The following is a 24,174-nucleotide window of genomic DNA, read 5'->3' as shown; positions in this document are numbered from 1 at the left end:
GTGAAAATAAAAGGATGGGTGGCAGCCTAAAATCACATATTGTCTGTAGGGACCTGTTGCATGTGTTGATGTCTGTGTTTCAACGGAGTAAAATGTTTCTCCAACATCACGCACAAGACCGTTTGAGGCACTATATATACATGTACAGTACATTGCATCAAGCGCCTCACTCCTGTGCTGCTCCACAGTAATGGGACTGTGAAAGTAATACATGGTGTGTTTATTTCCGTCCTGCAGTAACCTGTTCTATATGAAGACAACAAAGGACTTCTGTGATGGCCATCTCTGGTACTCTGTGATCAATGGACCACCCAGCAGCTCCTTCACATGTGTTCAAAGAGTCTCCTGCTGCTTCTCGTTGCTGCTGTGCACCATGTTGACCAACATCATGTTTTATGGCATCCCAACTGACCCAGCTGAGCAGACATTGGACCTTGGTAATGTTCACTGTCAATAAGAGAATATGTTCAATGCTCTGTTCAAGTGACATTTAAACAAAAATCCATACCACACAGTGATGATGGAGGATGTACTGAAAGGCTACTGAAAAAGCAACCATCTCCTATGCAGATACCGATGGAGTTGGATCTGCTCAGTAAACACACAAGGAAAAACCTTTTGTAGCTCGTGAAATAGGCTGATCACCTTTGGTTGATCAGCGTGGCAGCTGCCATTGAACCCCTCCACCTGGCTGTGGTATTCATACCTCAACCCAAAATGAAGCAGTTCTGCATCATCCCTTGCTTATGGGGTATTCTTGATGTTGCTTTTTGGTGAGAGATCATAGTTTACAGTAAAAATTGAGATTATCTTCAGTTCTGTTTCCTAAATACTAAGCCTGACATTCACTTTCATTGCATCAGCCTTGGCTGGTACAGCTAGATGTTTGCTCATACAGTCATTCCTCTAAATATAAGGGTGAACATTGTCACAGCAGTTAAAAGTTCTTATCCAGTTTTTAATTGCTGTGTTTGGCCTGAGTAAGCGGGTTGTTCCACACCGTGCATGCTGTCAAAGCACAAGTGACATACAGGAACACATGGAACTATTCACACGTCAATCCAGTGATGGCAATGAAAACAGAGGTTGGTGGAAGCTCTTCGTCCTCTTCTCATGGAAGATATCCACTAATCTAAAAGTCCAGAAAAGAGTTTTGTATTCAGTGTTAAAGTCGAATATATTCAAACTCATTGTGTTATAGTGACCCAGACCATCTGCATTGTTCCCACTCTGCATTAGTCATCTAAGACATTAGAAGGTTTCAGGTTTAGAAGGTTCAGCAAGACTTGATACAGGAGATATTGGTAAGTGGGTGATAGGTCAAGTTCCACCATGGTTTTGCCTGGTTTTCCTATTTCATTGCGAAGGGAAATGCTGTTTGTCAGGCTGCATTTTGACAACTGTAACATCTGAGAGTGAAGCATGAGAGCGTGAGTGCAATAACTCCCAAAGAACCGGGAACACATGAACCTTACCAACCAATGTGAATGTGTTTACAGGTACTATCAATTTGTTTTACATCTCCAAAAACTAGAGCAACGACTGACTGAGTGAGGGGTCATGAATGAATCATTATTTGATTGCTGACTGGCTGGCCTAATTAATGAGGTGAATTTGCTCTTGGCAATGAAAAAAAGACGTTTTAAAACGTGATGTCCTTCTTTCTACGACTGACTACAGTGAAATGTGCCTCAATTTGTTTGTGCTCCTTGAGTTAGGAAGTGGGAAGAAGCACTTTTTTGAACATGGAAACCCTCTGGAAACAGCAGTGATTCTGGAACAAACTTAAATGACACACAGAACAGCAGTCACATTTGGTCAATGTACAAACAACACAGTTCATTTACGAGTCGACCAGTGTCAGCTACAAGATTGTTTCAGTCTATAGTGAGACAGGGGCCACGGACAAGCTGGATCAGGGACTCCACATACATTACAATCTCAACAGTCAAGTTAGCCTCACACAAGGGCTGAGAATATATCACTTTTAAGCCTTATAATGCATTCTGAAGCAGAACCTGAATGGATTTCAGACAAATGTGTTTGTCTTTTTGTGCACGTGTCACGTGACTCCAGCAGACACGCTGTTAGCTGCTGGACAGCTGGACAGCTGGAAGGACTTAACAGGTTTTGGAAACAACACAGTAATTCGGTTGGCTGCTGAAAAACAACATAGCAGCATCTAGTTTTGAAAACAACGGTTGTACTTGCGGGAATGGCAACATTTGAATCTGAGATCAAAGACAGGCCAGGTTACAAGGACTCTGCAGCGACAAAGGACAGAGGATTATCTACTCAACACAGAACACGAGGTCGTCAGGCTGTGTGCGTAACCAGACAGAAAAACTTCCGTACATCCCTTCCCTCGGCAGAGAAAATTCTCCTCAGTTGACTCATTAGAGATACAGTAGTTTATCAGATAAGAGCGTTAATGAACACTTACGTATTTCATTGGACTCCCTTTCATTGTGAAGCTGTAGTGTTCTTCGACATTATTGGTCACTATTGGAATATGTTTCCTTGTTCTCATAGCGCGGCAGGAATAGTTTTCATTCTATGACTCACAGTTTTTAGTGTCACTAATAATTTGGTTTATAGTAAGGGTTTAAAATCTTGAGTAAACACACTGTATCCCGATTAAAACTCAAATACTCGATTACAGCTGTTTTCATATGAGCCCGCCACGACTATATTCTCACTGTCAAACTGTGTGACTTGTGTGGGGATTTTTAAAGTGTCATTCATTTTTGTTCACAGGTGCTTTTGAATTCACCTGGCAGCAGTTCATGATTGGAGTTCAAAGTTCACTCATCATGTTTCCAGTAAATATCCTCATTGTCAGCGTCTTCAGATACACCCGACCTCGGAAGACACCATGCTGCAGGAGGAAACGAAAGCAAAAAGACAAAGTTGAGCTGGATAACATCTCGGGGCCGTGCAGTGTGTCCTTTGAGAGCATTGCCCAAGTAATTGATTCTTCTTCCTCACGTTAATGTAATAATATCTCAGCACTGAAGTAGCAAGAGATCGCCTTGGTTCTGTTCTCGTCCTCATGGAATGTTTACACAGCAACAAAGCTGGCATCAAAGCGGAAAGTTCAAAGACTCTGAATCCCATTTCCAAAGGTTGTCAGATGCAGGCACAGCCGATTCTGACACCATCTAAACAAACACGGCGTCCAACACTAAACGGTGGCAATTTCCATCCTTCCCATCTCTGTGTAAAATGTGTGTTTGTGTTGGCTCAGACTTTTGCTTTCTAATGACTTGTGGCCCAGTTTATGGAGAAGAAGAGGGATTAAAAATTGGTCCAACCTTGGGGGGCACCATGAGGGAGAGGAGAGGTAGAGAAGGAGCAATCTTGGACTGAACAGACCAGAACCGGGGAGAGAAGAATGTATTAGAGGACACTGAGTTACAGTTCATTATGTTTGTTGTGTGTTTCTGCAGGACATCATCAGATTGTCTCAGTCCCTGTCAGACAGTCAGAAAAGCAACACTGAGTTCAGCGATGGAAAACAAGTTGACTTTATCGCTGCGCTTTCTGAGGTTGAAAACTACATCAAATGGAATAACAAGAGCAGTGAGGTCCGTCAGCCCAGAGCTGAGAATCAAATGGATCCTCCTCACCCATTGCCAGGTGAGCAGTGCTTTTGATGTTTTGGGTACAGTGTATCATCACAGAGGCTGTGACTGTGTTCACTTCCAATTTACTGTCATGTAGAACTCATACAGTCATTCCTCTGAATATAACTGTGAACAATGTCACAGCAGTTAAATGTTCTTATCCAGTTTTAAATTGCTGTGTTTGGCCTGAGTAAGCCGGTTGTTCCACACCGTGCATGCTGTCAAAGCACAAGTGACATACAGGAACACATGGAACTATTCACACTTCAATCCTGTGATGCCAATGAAAACAGAGGCTGGAGGAAGCTCTTTGTCCTCTTCTCAAGGAAGAGTTTTCATTTCATGTATTCCGTGTTAAAGGTGAATATATTCAAACTCATTATGTCATCGTGACCCAGACCATCTGAATTGTTCCCACTCTGCATTAGTCATCTAAGACATTAGAAGGTTTAGGTTGGGGGTTCAGCAGGTGAGTGGAGGCTCCATAAGTGGGTGTTAGGTCAAGTTCCAGCAAGGTTGTGTCTGGTTTTCCTAATTCATTGCGAAGGGAAATGCTGTCTGCCCGGCTGCATTTTGACTTGTTTCTCCATGTTATTAATAGGAAAACATATATTATCACCCATTCTATTCGCGGTCTGAAAGAAAAGAATCTTGGGGTTTGAGTGAATAGAATATTACTCCAGAGGACGAGAGCGGATGGAGGTCTTGGTCTGCTGAACCTTTTGAGATCTTTCTGGTCATCCAATATTCACAAGCTCTCCACTTGCTCCACACTGCTGTCCACTTCCATCACAATTTTCTTCTTTTACACAAAATCCTATTGTAAACCACTTTAAGAATATTTGACACAGATAAGGAAACATTTTGGGTGGCTCACTGTTCCCCAAACCACGCCTGTTTGCGGGAAATTTCCTTTAAGCCAGCCTGTATTGATCCTCAATTTAGAATGCTAAGAATTAAGAACTTGAGAACTTACACATGAACAATATCTTCGCCAGTTTACAACCTTGATAAGACAGACTTCTTTAGATATTTTTCAACTTACGTGACTACGCTCTGACTCATACTCCCTCATTCCCCCTAGTTATTCGCACACCTAATCTCAGCAACTCAACCAAGTCAGTGGTTTCGTTCTAGGATGGGCATGCAAACTGGCATATGCAGGACATTGGTAACTCTGGTCCCCAACGTCTAGCACTTCTGCAAATATCCGGCATGAATGTGAATTGTTAGGCACGGTTCTTTCAGCCACCGAGGGCTTGCATAAATTCATTCTCAGTCACTTGGCCGTAATTGTTTTTCTCTGAACACCCAAACAAAAGAAAAATCCTGATGTTTCTTTTTTGCAGAGGGCAGAACTTCCATTCATCCTGTTTCAAAGCTGGATGGAAATGCGATGAAGAGCAACAAAAGCCATTATTTATATCGCCAGCTGTGTCAAATTGAAAGACGTCTGAGTCTGCTTGGGCCTTCAGGCTTCCCTTCTGCGCAAAGCTTTGCCCAGACCCAGGGGAAAGTCCAGAGAATGAAGGGTCTGCTGGAAGATGAGCTCCACACATCAAGCAATGACCTACCACAGAAAAGGTATGAATTCTATTAGTTAATAATATTTTATTGTCTTTAAAAGTTCAATCATATTGCAGTACTCTTTCAATAGTGGAAAACAAATCATTTCCAGGGAAGACGGTGATGGAGCTCTGAAAAAGAGCTCTTGCTGTCATAGCGGTCTGCCATGGTGGTTTGTATTTGTTGGCTGGTTCCTTGTGATCTCCACCAGTGTAGTGGCCGGATATTTCACGATGCTCTATGGGCTCAAGTTCGGAAAGGATCGTTCCATCAGTTGGTTGACGTCCATGCTGATCTCCTTTTTCCAAAGTATCCTTGTCATTCAGCCACTGAAGGTGACGTTTCTACAGATTATATAGATTATATCTTCAGATGTTACTAATGCTCTGATGGATATGTGTCATTTATGTGTCGGCAGGTGCTTTGTCTGGCTGTATTCTTTGCATTGGTCATTAAAAAAATAGACGATGACCAAATGGATGAGCTAGCATTTGTACGGCCATCCGCTGGTAAATACAAAGACATTTGTTATCTTTCTCATGTGACATTGTAAGTATTATTACTACCACCATTACTACTACTAATAATAATAATAATAATTTATGCAGAGGCAGTCAAACGAGAAGCACAGCTTTATGCCCCGCCTCTTCCTGTTGACATTGAAGTAATGAAGAGGAATAAAGTGAAAGAACAAAAAGCGTACGCACTCATGACAGAGATATTGAGTAAGTTACACACACACATATATATAAAACCTTGAATTATTATCTGCACATGTGACAGCATGTGTGTATCTGTGGTTATGTGCCCTGCGACGACTGCACCTTTCATAGTGATATCTGAGTCTAAGTCCCTATAATCCCTGTTGCAGTTTATCTTTTCTTCATGTGGATGTTGCTGCTGGTTGCACACGGCCAGAGGGACCAGAATGCATTCTTCCTGAACCGACATGTTCAACAGAGCTTCAGCAGAGGGATCTCCAACAGCATGAGTGTCCAGGACGTGTTCACCTGGGCTAACACTTCACTTCTGCAAAACCTCTTTGGAGCTCACCCAGGTGAGAGCATCATGCATTTTGTCCTTGCCAGGAAAACAGATATTTCAAAAGATACAATTAAAATCACTCCATACAGCTAAATCTTATTACTGAAGCTCACATCTGAGAGCATCGGTGGAGAATCATGTATTCACAGCTAGATTTGTTTCCCTGGTCTTGACCAGATATTTGAATAATTTTATATTATACTGTTCATAGCTTGGTTTAATAATAAAGAGTCATGTGTTATTATGAATCTGTACATTTTCCAAACCAATAATCCACACTCCCATGGAGCAATATATATTGACTTTGGGAAAGTGGACTTTTGCGTCCTATATTGACAAAAAAAGCAGCCTTCAGTGTTGCATACACAAAGATGTTTCAGTGGTGTTCCAGACAGAGCGCTGAGGATTGTGCATTGCGCAGGACCGCATGGAGCATCTTGTGCTGGTGGAGAGAAAAAAAAAATGTTTACTTCCATATAACTCCAGGTGTTGATCACGCGTCAAGGTGCAGTACGCACGGACCTGTGAGAATGTGCGAGGCAGGGGCTTTGCGGGGAGACGGGGGAGATGTGCTGAAGCACTCTTCACTGAGTTACGCTGGATATCAATTGATGTTAATAATCCCTTACGTGGCACTCCTCCCATGGCTGTTTGGTGGGCTTTTGAATAGCAGTTGACACATTGTTATACGTAGAATGACCGCAGCGGCATCCCATGGCACCCCAATCTAGGCAATATTCCCAAGATCAATATATGACGCCAGGGGAGTGAGGATGTGTTGTCCAAATATTGAATATGTTTCCAGAGGCCCCTAGATGGAACTCTCTGCTCTATAGTCTTTGGCCATCTGTTCAACATTGAAAATGAGGACAGTGTTAAATAAAATATTTAAAAAAACGTCATCTATTACATTTGATTATCTCACTAATATCACTTTATTTATTTTTTTTCAATTGCCAATATTTTGTGAAAACTTCTTTTGTGTCAGACGTTGGGTGATGTCCATTAAGCGAGTGTTTACTCAGTTTTGATTGCAATAAAAGAATATCCACAGCTCTGGTTCACAATGAGAAGTCAGTTATAGTTAAATATATTTGTAGGAAATAGCAGCAATCTATCAGCATGATTGCAGTCTGATATTTTAGAAATCATTGGCTGTTTTTCAAATGAATATACAAGACTGCACTCTTTGTGCACATTATAACTTTTGCAAGACACCAAAATCCTGCGTTTAAACACAAAACAATTGAATCGTCAATAGGTTTTAACACTAAAAGAATCATTTTATCTTTGTGTCTCAGACAACTTCAAGGACATTTATCAGTCCCACATCGTCCTGTGTTTGTTACTGTAGTCTGACCTACAACAAAGTGGCAATGAATACAACAATCATTAAGTACTAGCGTACGTCAAATAATATATGGAAATTCTATCAAAGAAATCACAAACCACTAATTCTCCGGGCCATGAAAGCAAGCATTTAAATGTGACTGTGAAAACAAAAACAAGGGTCTTGGCTTCGCTGATCTAGAAGTTTGCACCTCTTAAACAAAGTGGACCTAAAAGCGAACACCACAAGCCAAGTGGAGGTCGAACAGCATGTCAACAACATGTCATGTTACCTGGCATTTATCACATGCTGGGACTCCCCTCTCTCCGGCCTGATCTCGACCACACTTGCAAATGGTGTCACCTCCCTATTGTTTAGTTATAACATCATTTGTTCGAGAACACAATTGGTTGATTTGGATATTTTTTCCTTTGTTATATATAATCCACTGAAACAACAATGACCATCCTGCTTATGTCTTTATTAATTGATGTGTACTAGAAAACAAAAAATCTTGTGTAAAGGTTTAAGTATTTATAAGTAGGAACAATACAAGAGTCAAACAATAAAGAGCATCAGTGCAGTGTTCCTTGTCCATGGTGAGTTGGTGCTGTATCATGTATTGTTCAAGAACAATATTCTCTTTTACTCTCAGGATTCATCACAGATGGGAACTCCAAACTAGTGGGTAATGCCCGCCTACGTCAAGTGAGGGTGAAGACAAGGTCTTGTGAGACTGCAGAGTGGATGTCTGACTCTGTGCCGAGCTGTCATGCTCCATATTCATGGGAGACAGAAGACACGGGGCGCTATAAACCAAACTGGAACCCTATTGGTCAGGATCAGATCACTCAAAACACTTCTGACCCATGGAAGTACCAGACTGAGAGTGAGCTTCGGTCCCATTCTGTCAGAGGCAAGATTCTTCTCTATAGAGGAGGAGGTTTTGTTGCGGAGCTGGGACCTGATTTCCACAGAGCTACTAGGTAAGAACGAAGCCATAGTTCAATGCAACTTTTTCCATATATATAATATTGTATTTCCTTCTCCAGAACCCTGACAGATCTTTTCCGGAACAAATGGCTTGATTCCTACACAAGAGCCATCTTCATTGAATTTACTGTCTACAATGCAAATGTAAACCTCTTCTGCATCATCACGCTCTTGCTGGAGACAGCAGCAGTAGGTAAGTGGTCTCTCACATGGATCTATATGACAACAACAATGAATGATGTTTTCTGTAGTGAAAATAAATGATCATATGAAGATGTGTGCCATCTCTGCACCCAAGTGTGCACAGTGAAGGTAAGGTCTCACCATATCGGCTGGGGGCGTGTCAGAATGGAATTGCCTGTGACTCCTGCTTTTCCTGCACCAGTCCTCTGATAGAAAGGAACAACTTTCAGTATCAACTGTCATGAGGTCGGTTGAGGTTTAGGTCCTAGAAGAAGGAGACAGAGCAGGATTGGAGTTAAAGTATAGTGTTTAATCCAAACAAAAACCTTGAGGGGCAACACAAAAGGAAGACAAGGACAAAACTGGACAAGGCGAGCACAGAACTAAACCTGACAATGACTTGACTTAACTGGATGATGACTAGATGAGAGGCCTGACTGCACGGGACTCAACCTTACTTGACTTGACGTGGAGACTTGACTAAACTTGACAAAAAGATAGAGCTGACAAGACGGCCGGGCTCGACCAAACAGTTATATATATATATATATATATATATATATATATATATATATATATACAAGATGATACAGATATACAGACAACGTAAGAAAACATTTTTAAAGTGTCATAACCCTATCATATTAACTTTACATAACTGACTTACAATAATCACATTATTGGGTTCTGAACCCTTCACCTTCACCTTCGTCTGCCGCTTATCGACTTAGCGACCGCCGATACTGCTGCCGCTGCACCAACCCGTCTATCAATCTCACGCTCCCCTTTTCCCTCACTCGAGAACAAGACCCCGAGATACTTAAACTCCACCACTTGGGGCAAGAACTCTCCACCGACCCGGAGAGAGCAAACCACATTATTCCAGTCGAGAACCATGGCCTCAGACTTGGAGGTGCTGTTCCTCATCCGAGCCGCTTCACACTCGCCCGCCCCAGTGCATGCTGAAGGTCCCGGTCCGAGGCCAGCAGAACAACATCGTCCGCAAATAGCAGAGATGAAATTCTATGATTCCCAAACCGGATCCCCTCCGACCCCCGGCTGCGCCTAGAAATTCTGTCCATAAAAGTGGTGAACAGAACCGGTGACAAAGGGCAACGCTGGCGGAGGCCAACATGCCCCGGGAAGAAGTCTGATTTACTGCCGGCAATGCGAACCATGCTCCTGCTCCGGTCATACAGGGACCGGACAGCCCCTAGCAGAGGGCCCCGTACCCCATATTCCCGGAGCACCCCCCACTGGACACCACGAGGGACACGGTCGAACGCCTTCTCCGAATCCACAAAGCACATGTGAATTGGTTGGGCGAACTCCCATGAACCCTCGAGCAGCCGATAGAGAGCTGGTCCAGTGTTCCACGACCGGGCTGAAAACCACACTGTTCCTCCTGAATCCGAGGTTCGACTATTGGCCGAAGTCTCCTCTCTAGTACCCTGGAATAGACCTTTCCAGGGAGGCTGAGGAGTGTGATCCCCCTGTAGTTGGAACACACCCTCCGGTCCCCCTTCTTAAACAGGGGGACCACCACCCCGGTCTGCCAATCCAGAGGCACTGTCCTCGACTGCCACGCGATGTTGCAGAGACGACAGCCCTACAACATCCAGGGAGTCGAGGTCAGCAGTCTCCCCTACTGAGGCGACAGACGATTTGCCAGAATTTCTGAATCCAAAATTATAATATTACCACCAACTTCCGGACAACACAGGCATCTGCAGCATGTATTTTTATTCTGTTTTACACACTATTCCTTGTAAAATATAAAATTATCTTTTCACAGGGGCCTTTGAGTTCCAAAGTGAGCTGCAGACTATTCGTCTCTACAATTCCACTGATGGGTTTTACATCTTCATCATGGCCACTGAAATTACTTACATGCTATTCATCCTGTACTTCATGTTCCAGCAGGTAAAAATAACTTTGGCTGGAACAAATCTATCATCATCTTTTATTCTCTTTTGCATTGGTTGGTGTGGAAGACAGTAGCAGTGGTGTGACTGCCTTGTGAGAGTGCAATTACAGTTATGTAGTGGACCACTTATTCATATAATATGTTCAATTATGCCTTTATTCATGAAGTGAGTTTGAAGGAAATTACTTTACTGTACACATTACTGTAATTTGAATATTATTAATTGCTGATCTTGGCCAAGTGAGTCTCATGATATTTCTGTATTCTGTAAAAAAAATGTTGCTGTGCAATACAACGCTGAGATGTTACAGTATGGCAGGAGAAAAGCACCGCAGTGAACCAGCTCCCTCGTGCAAAAGACAAAAAGGCTTAAAAAAAGTTCACTTCATTTGGTGGCCATTACAATTAACATAAACCAAAAAACAAACTACCACACACAATTTCATATTTCTAGGACTTTGGTGCGACCTCTCACTATCATAATGCATTTTCCAGCCTCTCTCACCCTAAACCTAACAGCTAACCTTAACCAGTATACTTTTGACTTTTAACCCTCAAATTGAGCCTTAACCTTGTGTGAACTAGCAAAAATGTCTCCACAATTTCTTCACAAGAAGATGTGTTTCCAGGAACTAGTCCCCACAAGGACCACAAATATACACACAAAAGTGACCGTAAAAACAATCAAAAATGCCAACAGTAACGCAAAAATGTCAGTGACACACAATAAATAAAGGACCTCACATAGACACCAGTTCCCACACAGCCGCTATGTGGAAGAATAGGGAACAAGGGGCAGACATTATAAGAACTCACTCTGCTCCTATTCAATCACTACATCATGTCACACAAATTGTTGACTGAATTGGATTCAATGTAACAATGCATAAGGGGAGATTGAAACATTCATTCATTTAAACATGTACTGCAGGGTTGTGGGGCAGTGTCTCCTTTTGACAGGCCGCCAATGTTCATTCGACTGTCTTGACACCGGAGAGTGTTGTATGAACTGTTCGCACTTGGCAGGGCAAGTTAATGAAACAGCAGGGCCGTGAATACTTCAGGAGCAAGTGGAACCTGTTGGAATTATCCATCATCCTTCTGAGCTGGTGCGCTGTGGCAGCTTTCATCGTGAGGACAGTGCTGGGAGATCAGGACCTGATGTATTACCAGAAAAATAAAAAACAGTAAGATGAATGTTAATTCTTTTGGCAGCTCTGAAAGGGATGCTCTGTTTTTACCATGCTTTCTGTCTAGATTTGCAAGTTTTTACAATACAGCCGTGGCAGACTACACGCTCCAGTATCTGATCGCTTTTATTGTCCTGCTGGCCTCTGTCAAACTGTGGCATCTGCTTCGACTCAATCCAAAAATGAACATGCTCACGGCCACACTGCAGCGAGCCTGGCCGGATCTCTGTGGGTTTGCTTTGGTGATTTTCATCACGATTATTGCCTACTCCACCACAGTAAGTTCAACTTCCTTACATATTCCCCACATGCCAACACCTCTATACTCTCATGCTGATTGTCTACAAATGAAAAAAAAAGAATGCATTGAATTGCTTTACAACTTCAACTTGGATCAACCTGTTAAATACAGTACAAAGCAAACATCATTTGAAGAAGAACAGAAGAGTTAGCATTCAACAATTTACTCTCCTCTTGAGGCACAAAAAGAGCAAATCATGCTAAATAAACTATTTTTCTAAGATAATTTCGGAATAGATCTACTAACTACTTCAGCCCAACAAAATTGTTGGTACCCATCGTTTAATGGAAGAGATACTCACAATGGTTACTGAAATAACTTGAATCTGTTTAAATAATAATAAATAAAAAAATCTGTTCAACTGTGCTTCAACAGAATAATTTTAAAAAATGCATATTTTCTTCTTATTTTTTTATAGTCTTTACTTTTAAGACTATCTCCAAGCAGCCTGATGTCAGCTTGTGACAAACAGCTGCACATATTATTCAGAAATGTAAGCTCCATGGGCGTGTAGCCAACCTCCCTGGACATTGGTGCAGGAGGAAAATTCATGTCAAATATAATCACAGATAATATGAACGGTAACAAAAGATCCCGGAAAAAACTTCTAAAGAGATTAAAGGTGAACTTAAAGGAACAGCAGTGTCAGATGGCACCATCCGTCGTTGTTGAGCCAAAGTGGACCTAATGGGAGACGACCCAGGGGGACACCATTGTTGAAGACAAGTCAAAATAAATCCAGACTGGAATTTGCCTAACTACATGCTGACAAGCCACACAGCATCTGAGAGAATGTCCTATGCTGACAAAATTTGATGTTCACAGACGAAAAAATGAAGCATATAAAGAAAAGAACAGTCCCTACTGTGAAACATGGAGGAGGCTCTGTTGTGTTCTGGGGCTGCTGTGCTGCATCTGACACAGGGTGTCTTGACTCTGTGCAGGGTACAATGAAGACTATCAAGGGATTATAGAGAGAAATGTGCTGGCCAATGTCAGAAAGCTTGGTCTCCATCGCAGGTCATGGATCTTTCAACTGGACAATGACCCAGGGCACATAGATAAAAACACCCAAGAATGGCTAGGAGGAAAACACTGGACTATTCTAAAGTGACCTTGTATGAGCTCTGACCTTAATCCTATTGAGCGTCGTTGGAAGGTGCTGAAGCATGCCGTCTGGAGAAGGCACCTGTTACGCCTGATGCAACTGTAGACAGTTTGTGCAGGTGGAGTAGCTGAGTGCAGTACTGAGAGCTGCAAAAGTCTCATTGACATTTACAGGGATCGTTTGATAGCCTCAAAAGGTTGCGCAACAAAGGTCATGGCATGTTTCATGAGTTTATTTTTTTTAAATAATTCTGTTGAATCATGGTTGAATAGCTATGTCAGACTTTCATTGGTTAAATTTCATAGAATTATTATTTATTATGACTTTACAGATTCAAGTCATTGTCGTGACCTTGGTGAGTTTGTCTTGGGTACCAACAATTTTGTCCACACGTTTGTAGGTCACTGTAGGAAAAAGGAGCCTCCCTCTCCTGATGACGCTGGAGGCTGTGCCCTTCCTGTGTGGAGTGTGCATGTTATTGCTGTGATTACATGAGTGGTCACTTCACTTTCCTCCTACCGTCCAGAAAAACACTACTGATTACTGGGTCACTTTAAGAGATGGTCACATGCTGAGGTCAGCATCCTCAGAGCAAGTTTCTATGTTCCACTACTTTCGATATAAACAGCAGAAAATGGAAATATCTGTGGAGAAAGTTGATTTGGAAGTGTCTTTGCAAATGCTTCTACACTGAGTTCTATTCATGGCTATGTGCATGGCTGCGCTCTCCCTTCCACTCATGACTGCATCCTACCTTTTCCAGAGTAATTTGATTTATGGCTGGGAGCTATCATCTTACAAAACCTTCATCACTGCACTCATGACCATCATCAAAATGCAAATCGGCATCTTCGACTATGATGAGGTAAATGGCGCGGAGTTAATCTTTCCCAGATATTTGCTGACAGATGTGCCATTATTTGTCAGGTTCTGGAGCACGACCCTGTCCTTGGTGCGTTACTTTTCGGCTCCTGTATCGTGTTCATGACCTTCGTAGTACTGAACTTGCTGATCAGTGTGATCCTTGTGGCTTTTAATATGGAGCAACTGTATCACCAGGTATGTTGATATTCATGGCTTGTTGTAAACCGTGTGCGCGCTGTGTATTTAAGCAATAAAGTGACAACGTAACACACACATTCATACACATTTAAACTGGTGCGTGGTTTTAACCACAGCCATAATTTCAATTTAAGTCATTCAGATCACTGACCAAAAAAATAGAAATTTCCACAGACCCCTTTTATCATCATGTTGAGACTGAAATTAAATATATATTTTTATTAATTCCTGTAATTTATGTCAACATATTCAATATGGACACTGTAAAACAGCTTCATTTTATAGTGTTCCTTTACAGCAATTTCAAGGTTCATGAAACAATTCTCAAGTTTGCCAAAATGAAATGAGTCCATTACAAAAAGTAGTGTAACGCACACTTGTCCAGCGGTACAAATGATGAAAATAGAGTCATCCGTCTTTTTCACTCCGATGAATTTACCACGACACACATCAGTTACTTAGCAAACTAATAAGAAAGTTGTGTGTGTTTGTCAAAACACTGTTTCTCTTATTTTCTATGTTCAACCAGCTTGAGTCTTAATGAAAAAATGTTTGTGCATTAAGATCCCTACAGGAGGTGCATGCTTCAATACTGAAAATGCAATTGTAGTAATAAGTTGGGTTCAGTTTCAACCAAGAATTTTCATTTCGGTACACCCCAATAAGAATGTTGTGGTTGAGTTCAGCATTAAACTGTTCTTCTCCACTGCTTTAGGAGCGAAGACAGACATGACACCAGTATAGAAACATCTTTGCTGTTGATACTAAAACATCTCTAGCTTTCAATGTCAAAACACACATTTCCCACTGAAACTTGTATGACTCATAATAAATATTTCAAATCACAGTGATTTTTTAAAAATGTTTGGGATGATGACTCACCCCACCACTCTGATTCTCTCATCCTTCATTATTTATTCAGCCCTCAGAGGAGGAAGAAATTGTTGACTTGATGCTGAAGAAAATCTGCAGTCTTTTCGGGATCAAATACATCGCATCTCAGCCCGCTCTGCCTCCTGAGGGCCACAGTGGAGGCCATATAGTTCCCCACGATGAACCGACAATCCTGCGTCAATCCTGAACTGTTTTCAGCAGCTGGCCTTCATTTCAGTAGAAAATTCTGAGCCTTACTTGGATATGCAGTATATAGTGGAGTGGTTTTCCTGTGAAATTCTTTTCTTATTTATTAGTCTCTGCACGGTATTTACTGTAAATAAGCTGCAATAAATGCACTGCAATAACGTCAGAGGTTTCAGTCAAAATCTGTCATGTGTCAGCATTTTTTCTGTTTTCATTTTCTTTTGTGCCCTCAAATCTGCATTCTTCAACACTGGGGCAAAATGCTGTGTTCTGGTAAGCTGCCCATCAGGGAAGCCAGATTCAGATGATTTGGAAGAAGACAACAATTGAAATGTAATAAAGGGGGACCAAGAAGATAAGTGTGAGTGGAGAGGAGGAGACAGCCAGTACATTGGTAGGACGATGTTGAGGTTGGAACTGCCAGGCAGAAGGTGGAGAGGAAGGCCAGAGAGGAGATTTATGGAGGTGGTGAAGGAGGACATGAGGTTTGTAGGTTTGAGAGAAGAGGAAGCAGAGGACAGGGTGAGATGGAGGAAGGTGATCTGTTGTGGAAACCCCTGAAGGGAGAAGCCGAAAGAAAAAGAGATAACTAAACTATGTGGAGCAAGTCCCGCCCATCTACTTCTGCCTCCTCAAGGTAACAAAAACCATGAATGTCAATGTGATGAACGTTATTTTCTGACCTAGCTTGAAATATGCCACAGATCTCACGTATGGTGTCTGTGAATTGGAGAGATCCATTCTAATGACGTGAGAGCACTGCTTCCTTTAGGTTCTGTGTCATATGAATTGATAGTCTGTCAAGTGAGAGCCAGCATGGGGAACAAGCTCTACGGGGTCACGATTAGTGCTTTACGATGTCACCCAATGTTTGCTGTCTTCTACCGTGAGTTTAATACCTTTAGCATCTGCCTTAGTGCCGGAGCAGTCGGATTCTGCTGTGACATCATACATGTGACATTTGATTTGTTTGATAAAAAATGTACAGGTCTATTGATCTAGATGAGATTATTTACATTAACTGGGGATCTACGATGGTTTGGGGGTGAATCGGATGGGATGGTGAAGAGTCACTCTGTGCGTTAGTTACTCGACATCAGTCATTCTTGTAATACAAAGACAACAAAGCGTCAACAACTGATGTAAAGCGCTAATTCTTCCTCTTCAGTTAAACTAGTGGATCAGTTACACAACCATCGTAGTTGAAACTCACATTTAAATTGGAGCATAGCATATGTGTGATCCAGGGCATAAGGCAAAGAGGAAAAAACTTTAATCTCCCTAGAATAGAATTCCATTCATGTCTTTTTCTGCTCTTAGGTGCCATGGACCGACCGGTTGGGGCGAAGACTCCCTATTTAGTGTGCAGAGAGCAGATGTTACAGAAGGCCATTTAAAGCAGTTCTAAAATGTACATGTCTATTGATCTAGATGAGATTATTTACATGAAATGAGACAGTTCCTGGAGGTCAATGGGTGATGACCAGGATCTACGATGGTTTGGGGGTGAATTTGATGGGATGGTGAAATGGGATGCTTGGCTTTTTCAGGAAGCACAAGTAAAATGAATTCTCTCCAACTTCCTCCGATTCATCAACAGCTCCAATGAAATGATCGATGCCACAGGCATGACATGCCTCTGCAGGGGAACTGGACTCTGTTTCGTTGGGAAGAAATGATGATCTCTGGGAAGAAATGATGATCTCTCCTTGCAGTTCTTGTACTTGTAATGGTAAGCTTTCCACTGAGATGAAGTTCCGCTTTTTTTTTTAAATTCTCTTCCTTTTTTTTTGTTGTTTTTTTAATTCTCTTCCTTTGTTTGGCATTTTCCACACTTTGTTCCGTGGGTAACTCTTTCAGTTTGACAATTTCCTATTGTTGATGTTGAGCTTCCTCAAGCAGTGTAGCATCTTTTCCACCACGTCCTCTTGTCATGTTTGCTGTAGGAGCCTGACCCAAGTGCAAGATGGCCGCCAATGAACAGGAGACTCGGACAACGAGGTTAACAGTTAGCAATGATTTAATACAAACACAAAATAAAACACGAACAATACAGAAAACCCAAAGCGTCGACACCAGAAGCGCAGCGAGGAAGGAAAAACCTGAAACAGAAAACAGGTGTAAGATCTACAGCACTGAAAACGAGAACAACCGAAAGATGCGCTTGGAAAACAATACTCACGGGGCTATAAAGAACAAAATGCGCTCGGTAGTGGCATAAACACACACAAACCCGAGGAAACTAAACACCACAAGGTCTAACAAAGGCAGCGAGTTAACAAACACTTGTGTACAAATCACTAATCACAATGAACACTGAGAACAATAAGAAGAGCGAGAGAAGGAAGAGAAGAACGCAGAGAACAAAGATACTAAAACAGAGCACAAGAGAACAACGGGTCGAGAGAGAACTTTACCATTCGAACACAAACGATCATCTGGCAGCACCTGCTGGATCTCCAGGGTTTAAGTTTCGGTGGGTGTAATCAACCAAATGTGATCCAGCTGCGCTGCCATTAAGCTGGAGGGAGTGAGGAAACAAACAGGAAACAGGGAACACAGGAAGTAACAATATAAAAGTACACAAAACCAAAACCCTAACAGTATTATTTACATGAAATGAGACAGTTCCTGGAGGTCGATGGGTGATGACCAGGATCTACGATGGTTTGGGGGTGAATTTGATGGGATGGTGAAATGGGATGCTCAGCTTTTTCAGGAAGCACAAGTGAAATGAATTCTCTCCAACTTCCTCCGATTCATCAACAGCTCCAATGAAAGCCAAGAATCCAATTTACCTGTGGTCTTCCTTCTCCTTCCTTTTTTGACTTGCGCTGTCGTCTCTCAGCGTTAATGCATCCTGCTTGCGTCACCACTTGCAATCGTCGTAGCTTGACTCACCGGCGTTGATTTCCCCTCGATCCACACAGGCAATATCCTCATCATGAGCGTCCGTAAAAGAATGTGTCTCATACAGGAAATACATGCATGTAGCATGAGTATTTACAAAAGCGCTCACAACATTCAGATAACTAACCCCCTGTACAAACACACACCCACAGCACAGATACATAAAACAGAAGGGTTGCACCTGCACTTTCCCTTCTGTGTGCGCACTGGGGTTTGGGACATAATGTCACTGCGCACCATGTTCCTATAATGTGACGATGATTACTCAAGGTGCGACAGACATTCGCCCACTTATTCCATTAGTGCCCAGTACATACATTACCCTTTCATTCTTTGTCCGACTATTCACTTTTCCTCTGAGACTGATTCGCAGCTGATCGTTCTATGGAGCTCTTCCTAAACTAGAGCATGACGACTCAGACAACAGAATTATTGCAATAGTCCGGCTAAGTTCAGACTTTTTAAATGCATATAAACAGCTTGGTCCGACTACTGGAGAGAAATTTGAATGACCAGACTGGGTGATGTGCGACTGTGCGAGCTGAAGTAAACAAACTCCTAAACTAGTCACGGTCCTAGAAGTTGTGTGTGATGCAGTATGTGTGTTGCTCTGCAGTGAACACAATACCTGATACCAGCTTTTTTCTCACAAGCAGATTAGAGGATGAGATTTGTTGGTTTTAGGTGACGACGTTACTGCCACGTTAGCAACCGTTAGCATTGTTGCTAAGTTAGTCAAGGCCCAGGTTGGTGATCAAAAGACCCAACATATGTCACTCTTGCAATACAAAGACAACATCGAGTCTGTGCAATATGTAATTCGATTCAGAATTTTGATAGTTTAATCCAGACACATGCCGAAGGAAGTGTACTTACGACGATGGCAACTTTAGTTGATCTAAAGCGCTAATTCTTCCTCTTCCTTTACACTAGTGGATCAGTCAGCATAGTCGCTGTGTACAGTGTACAATATAACAGTCTGGAACAGCTCCTCTCTACCTGTCAGTTTTGCCTGTTCATCTACAGACAGCAGAATCGGGTGGACAAAAGAGCTCCCGCTGTCACCCTTCAACATGGAGGTGCATAATCTCCACTGCATTTAAACCTGGAGAACATGATGCAATCGGATTTGAGCCCTAGTCGGGCCATGCATGTAACCACTTAGTCTTTTTATTTTAATTCATATATTTTTTACATACACCTTCCACTTGAGCATGTCAATCTCATGTGGATTGTTCAGTCAGAAAAGTACTGTACTTGTAATGGCAAGCTTTCCACCGAGATGAAGGCCCGCATTTTTATTCTCCTTTGTTTTGGCATTTTCCACACTTTGTTCCGTGGGTAACTCTTTCAGTTTGACAATTTCCTTTTTTTGATGTTGAGCTTCCTCAAGCAGTGTAGCGTCTTTTCCACCACGTCCTCTTGTCATGTTTGCTGTAGGAGCCTGACCCAAGTGCAAGATGGCCACCAATGAACAGGAGACGCGGACAACGTGGTTAACAGTTAGCAATGATTTAATACAAATAACACAAAACAAGACAGAAAACCCAAAGCGTCGACACCAGAAGCGGAGCGAGGAAGACGAACACGAAAGGAGGGGAAAACCCTGAGACATAAAACAGGTGTAAGATCTACAGCATTGAAAACAGGGACAAGATGCGCTGGGAAAACAATACTCACAAGGCTATAAAGAACAAAAGGCGCTCAGTAGTGGCATAAACACACACAAACCTGAGGAAACTAAACACCACACGGTCTAACAAAGGAAGCGAGTTAACAAGCACTCGTGTACAAATCACTAATCACAATGAACACTGAGAACAATAAGAAGAGCGAGAGAAGGAAGAGAAGAACGCGGAGAACAAATATACAAAAACAGAGCCAAAAGAGAACAACAGGTTGAAAGAGAACTTTACCATTCGAACACAAACGATCATCTGGCAGCACCTGCTGGATCTCCAGGGTTTAAGTTTCGGTGGGTGTAATCAGCCAAATGTGATCCAGCTGTGCTGCCATTAAGCTGGAGGGAGTGAGGAAACAAACAGGAAACAGGGAACACAGGAAGTAACAATATAAAAGTACACAAAACCAAAACCCTAACACCTCTATTTGTTCCACATTTCTTCCTTCAGATCCCTAAATACCGACTTCATCAGTTTCGCCAAAATACCAATTTTCCCCATCATAAATGTTAGTATTGCCGACTCCCCCGATGTTTCCTCAATGTTTTTTCCAACAACTTACTTCTGGGTTTGTGTTTGGTGGCAAACCAATTATTTTTTATTTGGACTGGCATTATTTAGATGACTTGTGCTTTGCTCATAGAGCTGTTTCTTTTCTTAACCATTTCAAACTGTCTCCCCTGCTAGTTTTTAGTATACCTGTCAATGTAAACAGTTACATTACACACGAAAAGCATGTATGTTAAAAGAAAAATCTTAAAACTAAATTTCCAAAACAATATAACTTCTCTTGATGGAGGACTGAATCTTCCACTCGACTCTTGGAGCCGCGTGTCGGTGCATACATGATTTTTCATTCATGCTCATTAATATTCACATCTTCTACATCTATATGTCTGTTCCATTAGATTGACATCCGCGCCAACAAGAATCCTCACTCGGGGCAGATGATAACTCACTGAAAATGGTAACTTTTTCACACACAAATTGAAACCTCTCATTCTAATTATAATGAGTAGGAAGTGTGAGTGAATACTCGGTTGTGCAAGTGCAAGTGCTCAGTGTGCTGTGTGAATAGTTCCTGGTGCGTGTGGCTAAATGCAAAACAGTGAAGTTGTGGATGTACATGAGTGTGAATCATGGCAACTGGCAATGATAACTCACACAAATGGTGTCTTCTTCTGGTAACAGTGCTGATAGTGTCAGATGATTCCAACAATGTGATGGCAACTATTATTTCTGAAATTCTTTTCAGCTTAAAAAAAAATCATTTTTATCATGAGAAATGAAATGTTTACTCACCAAAGACAAGTGTTAAAAGTTCAAATTAGTGATGGCATACTGACACTATGTTGTTAGTCAGTCACAGCTTTCTCTTGACAAAGACTTCTTCCTGACTTGAGACTTCTTCCTGACATCCCGGGAAGTCAGCCACTTCTGCCATAGTGACAGCAGCAGCCAGAGTAAGTGAATATTGTTAATGTGTAATTTTAGTCAAACTGACTGTGTTGTTATGGCAGTGACATTACTCAACTCTTAGTAGTACTAGTACTTGTGGTTCAAATAGAGTAATACCATGGAGCAGACAGATGGCGACAAGACCTTTTCAGTCTGCTATTTTGGACGCAGCAGTTGTGCTGAATGATCAACTTGTTGAACTAAAGATGTCCAGAAACAGTGCATTTGAGTGATGGCCATTGCCATCACCATGTTACACATTGACAGTTAAGTTTTGTTGGTTAGTTTTGTTATGTTGGTTACTTCCTATTTTATTTTGACAGCATTGTCGCGTTTTCCTTCGTGCACCTTGTCTGACATGATCTTGTCTCGCCCTTATGGAGCTAGATCTCTGCCACCGACATGAACGTGTTTTGGTTGTTGCAACGTTGCATACGCGCGCACTCAACATCACTGCCGCTCGCTCAGTATCATACGCTCCCACTCGACTTCAGTCTGGTTGTATCTGTTTTGTTCATTCCCACATTACAACTGTTGGTGTGTCTTTCTTCATCAGATTTGTCAGCCATGATCATGGGCCATCCTCCGAATGCAGTTCCTCCAAACAATGACCACTGGCGGGGCATGACACATTTGCCATGCAGCTGTCCCCACACAGAGCCTGGTAACTTTCTCAGACTCAACAGTGCATGAATCCAAATGTGTTGTGTCTTTTAAGTGCAATTATTCATAACTGTGCCTGAGCTCTGTCTCACATGGCAGCGTCTGTTGCTTGAGTAGACGAACTGTCAAACTTTTCATTTCAATATCAGAATACAAGTACTCATGGTGAATCCAACTTGCTTGACTAAATGCGCTTCTATTGTGTTTACTCCTTAGCTCTAGCCGATCCCTTCCAGTTTCTTTGTGGTTCCTCTGAGATTCTTCAGTCTACCACAAATGTTGAGCTTCCAACAAGCAGGTCTGTGGTCCACACTCCTCCAAACCACAGTGTGATGCTGGATGACCAACACACAACATCAGGTACAATACCACTGACACTATACTAATGTTCATGTGCAGCAAAGCATGGAGGATGTCATGTGTTTTTGTCTTCTATTTTCAAAACAATAACCAATTGCTCTGGAATGACCACAAACTTAAAATCAGTGATTGGGATTAAATGCTGTTTATACCTGCTCTGCACGGAGAAAGTTGAAAGTGACGTCACTGTTGTTATCTTGACAGCTGGTGATGACTCTGACAGCACGACAGAGCAACAACTCTCACAGAAGCAGTCTCACCGCTTAGCAAGGAATTGGTGAGCAGGACGGTGAACATGTTGTGATGGATCTCATGGCAGTAATTGATGTTCGTCTTTGAGGAATTGGTGGAATGTCTGAGAACTAGCTCCACATCCTGTTGATGAAGAGAAGTGCCCACATTTATCACCCTGAAGTCAAGTTTTACTTTCAAAAAGAAAAACACCAGTGATGGTGAACTGGAGTTGTGGTTGTTCTCAGATGTCCTCTTTGTCCCTTTCCAGGACTCATGTCAGACAAAACGATGAAATACGTTCAGTCATTTCTAAAGCTGTATGTATGCTGTTTGTCACTTGTATCTGCGGGAATATCACTGTACTTTTGGTGCATGTGCAGTATGTTCCAGGGAAGCTGCTCGACAGGCTCGTTGCAGGAACCATAACTACATCAGGGCTTTGCAGCATCATGAAAGTGAGCTCTAGAAGCTCAACAAGAGTCTGCTTGTGGAGGTTCAAGCTATCAAGAACAAAATCATCCCTAAGACTCTTGATTCCATCTGCAAACTTATTCACATATGTTGATAATTTTTATGTCAGTGCGTATAAATAATGGTACATTTTTGCCCGATGACAGAGACTCTACTCATTTTTAAATGATATACAAGCACTTTCCGAAGTACATTTGCATTGTGTCTTTAGAATAAAAAGTATTTCTTAATATCTTTTTGTTCTGCCTGATCAGAAAAGAAACTCGCCTTCGTCCTATTATGTCACTTCTACACGCAAAAACAAGCATGATACGATCCGTTCTTAAAAAGATTTGAATATATTATTATGGAACCTCCAGAGAAAAAAAGTTTCTGTACATTGGTGAGTTGGTGGATCATTTAAACTTGGCAAGTGCGAATCAACGCATTGTTTTTGACACAATGGTCTTGTGCCATTTTTATTAATTTAGGATTTAGTTCCAGCAGGACCCGCCTTCCCTGTCCACTGAAACGTCTCGTGAATGGTGGAGAGGTTCAGCCAATGCGAGCAGAGGAGTTCAAGCGGCAGCTCAGTGATTGGCTGACTTTGGTGGAAGTCTTGTGTACACGTGGTGTTGTGCGCGCAGAGCAGACTGAAGTTGAGCGCGAGTGTATGATACTGAGCGAGCGGTGTAGGTACCAAATGTGTCCGCTTACCAAATGTGTCCTACCTGCCGCAGAGCGATGACGTCACATCGACATACGACATCTTTATTTTTTAATGTTTAAATGAGGAAATTGAAATAAAGGACTTAAAGACGATTTCTACCACAAAATACAATGTTTGTCTTCGAATCATTTGCAAAGTTTATGACCGTTCTTCTCCGCAGTCTGTGGAACAAAGCATCGTGATTGGCTGACATGTATGGAGCTTTGTTTTTCTTTAATATCGCGCAAGAAATCTCAATAGTTTCCACAGTACAATGTACTATGGGGTCTATTTCGAT

The 24,174-nt window shown here is 42.0% G+C and overlaps 1 protein-coding gene across 1 annotated transcript in view; it reads left to right on the top strand.

Moving 5' to 3' along the window:
• Window positions 1-15,411, top strand: part of LOC128766306 (polycystic kidney disease protein 1-like 2) — a 35,256-nt gene extending 19,845 nt beyond the window's left edge. Inside the window, exons 30-45 of the mRNA XM_053877827.1 lie at window positions 238-437; window positions 2,758-2,966; window positions 3,450-3,639; window positions 4,976-5,210; window positions 5,305-5,527; window positions 5,611-5,701; window positions 5,801-5,917; window positions 6,064-6,249; window positions 8,222-8,552; window positions 8,619-8,752; window positions 10,538-10,665; window positions 11,696-11,856; window positions 11,927-12,137; window positions 14,032-14,133; window positions 14,196-14,327; window positions 15,253-15,411. Of these exons, the coding sequence (XP_053733802.1) occupies window positions 238-437; window positions 2,758-2,966; window positions 3,450-3,639; window positions 4,976-5,210; window positions 5,305-5,527; window positions 5,611-5,701; window positions 5,801-5,917; window positions 6,064-6,249; window positions 8,222-8,552; window positions 8,619-8,752; window positions 10,538-10,665; window positions 11,696-11,856; window positions 11,927-12,137; window positions 14,032-14,133; window positions 14,196-14,327; window positions 15,253-15,411 (2,809 nt within the window). The remainder of the gene's footprint in view (window positions 1-237; window positions 438-2,757; window positions 2,967-3,449; window positions 3,640-4,975; window positions 5,211-5,304; window positions 5,528-5,610; window positions 5,702-5,800; window positions 5,918-6,063; window positions 6,250-8,221; window positions 8,553-8,618; window positions 8,753-10,537; window positions 10,666-11,695; window positions 11,857-11,926; window positions 12,138-14,031; window positions 14,134-14,195; window positions 14,328-15,252) is intronic.
• The last annotated feature ends 8,763 nt before the right edge of the window (window positions 15,412-24,174 follow it).

This window comes from Synchiropus splendidus, chromosome 10 (assembly GCF_027744825.2).
Source record: "Synchiropus splendidus isolate RoL2022-P1 chromosome 10, RoL_Sspl_1.0, whole genome shotgun sequence".
NCBI classification, from domain to species: Eukaryota; Metazoa; Chordata; class Actinopteri; order Syngnathiformes; family Callionymidae; genus Synchiropus; species Synchiropus splendidus.
The sequence above is the reverse complement of the archived record's forward strand: the minus strand, read 5'-3'. Positions and strand labels throughout refer to the sequence as shown.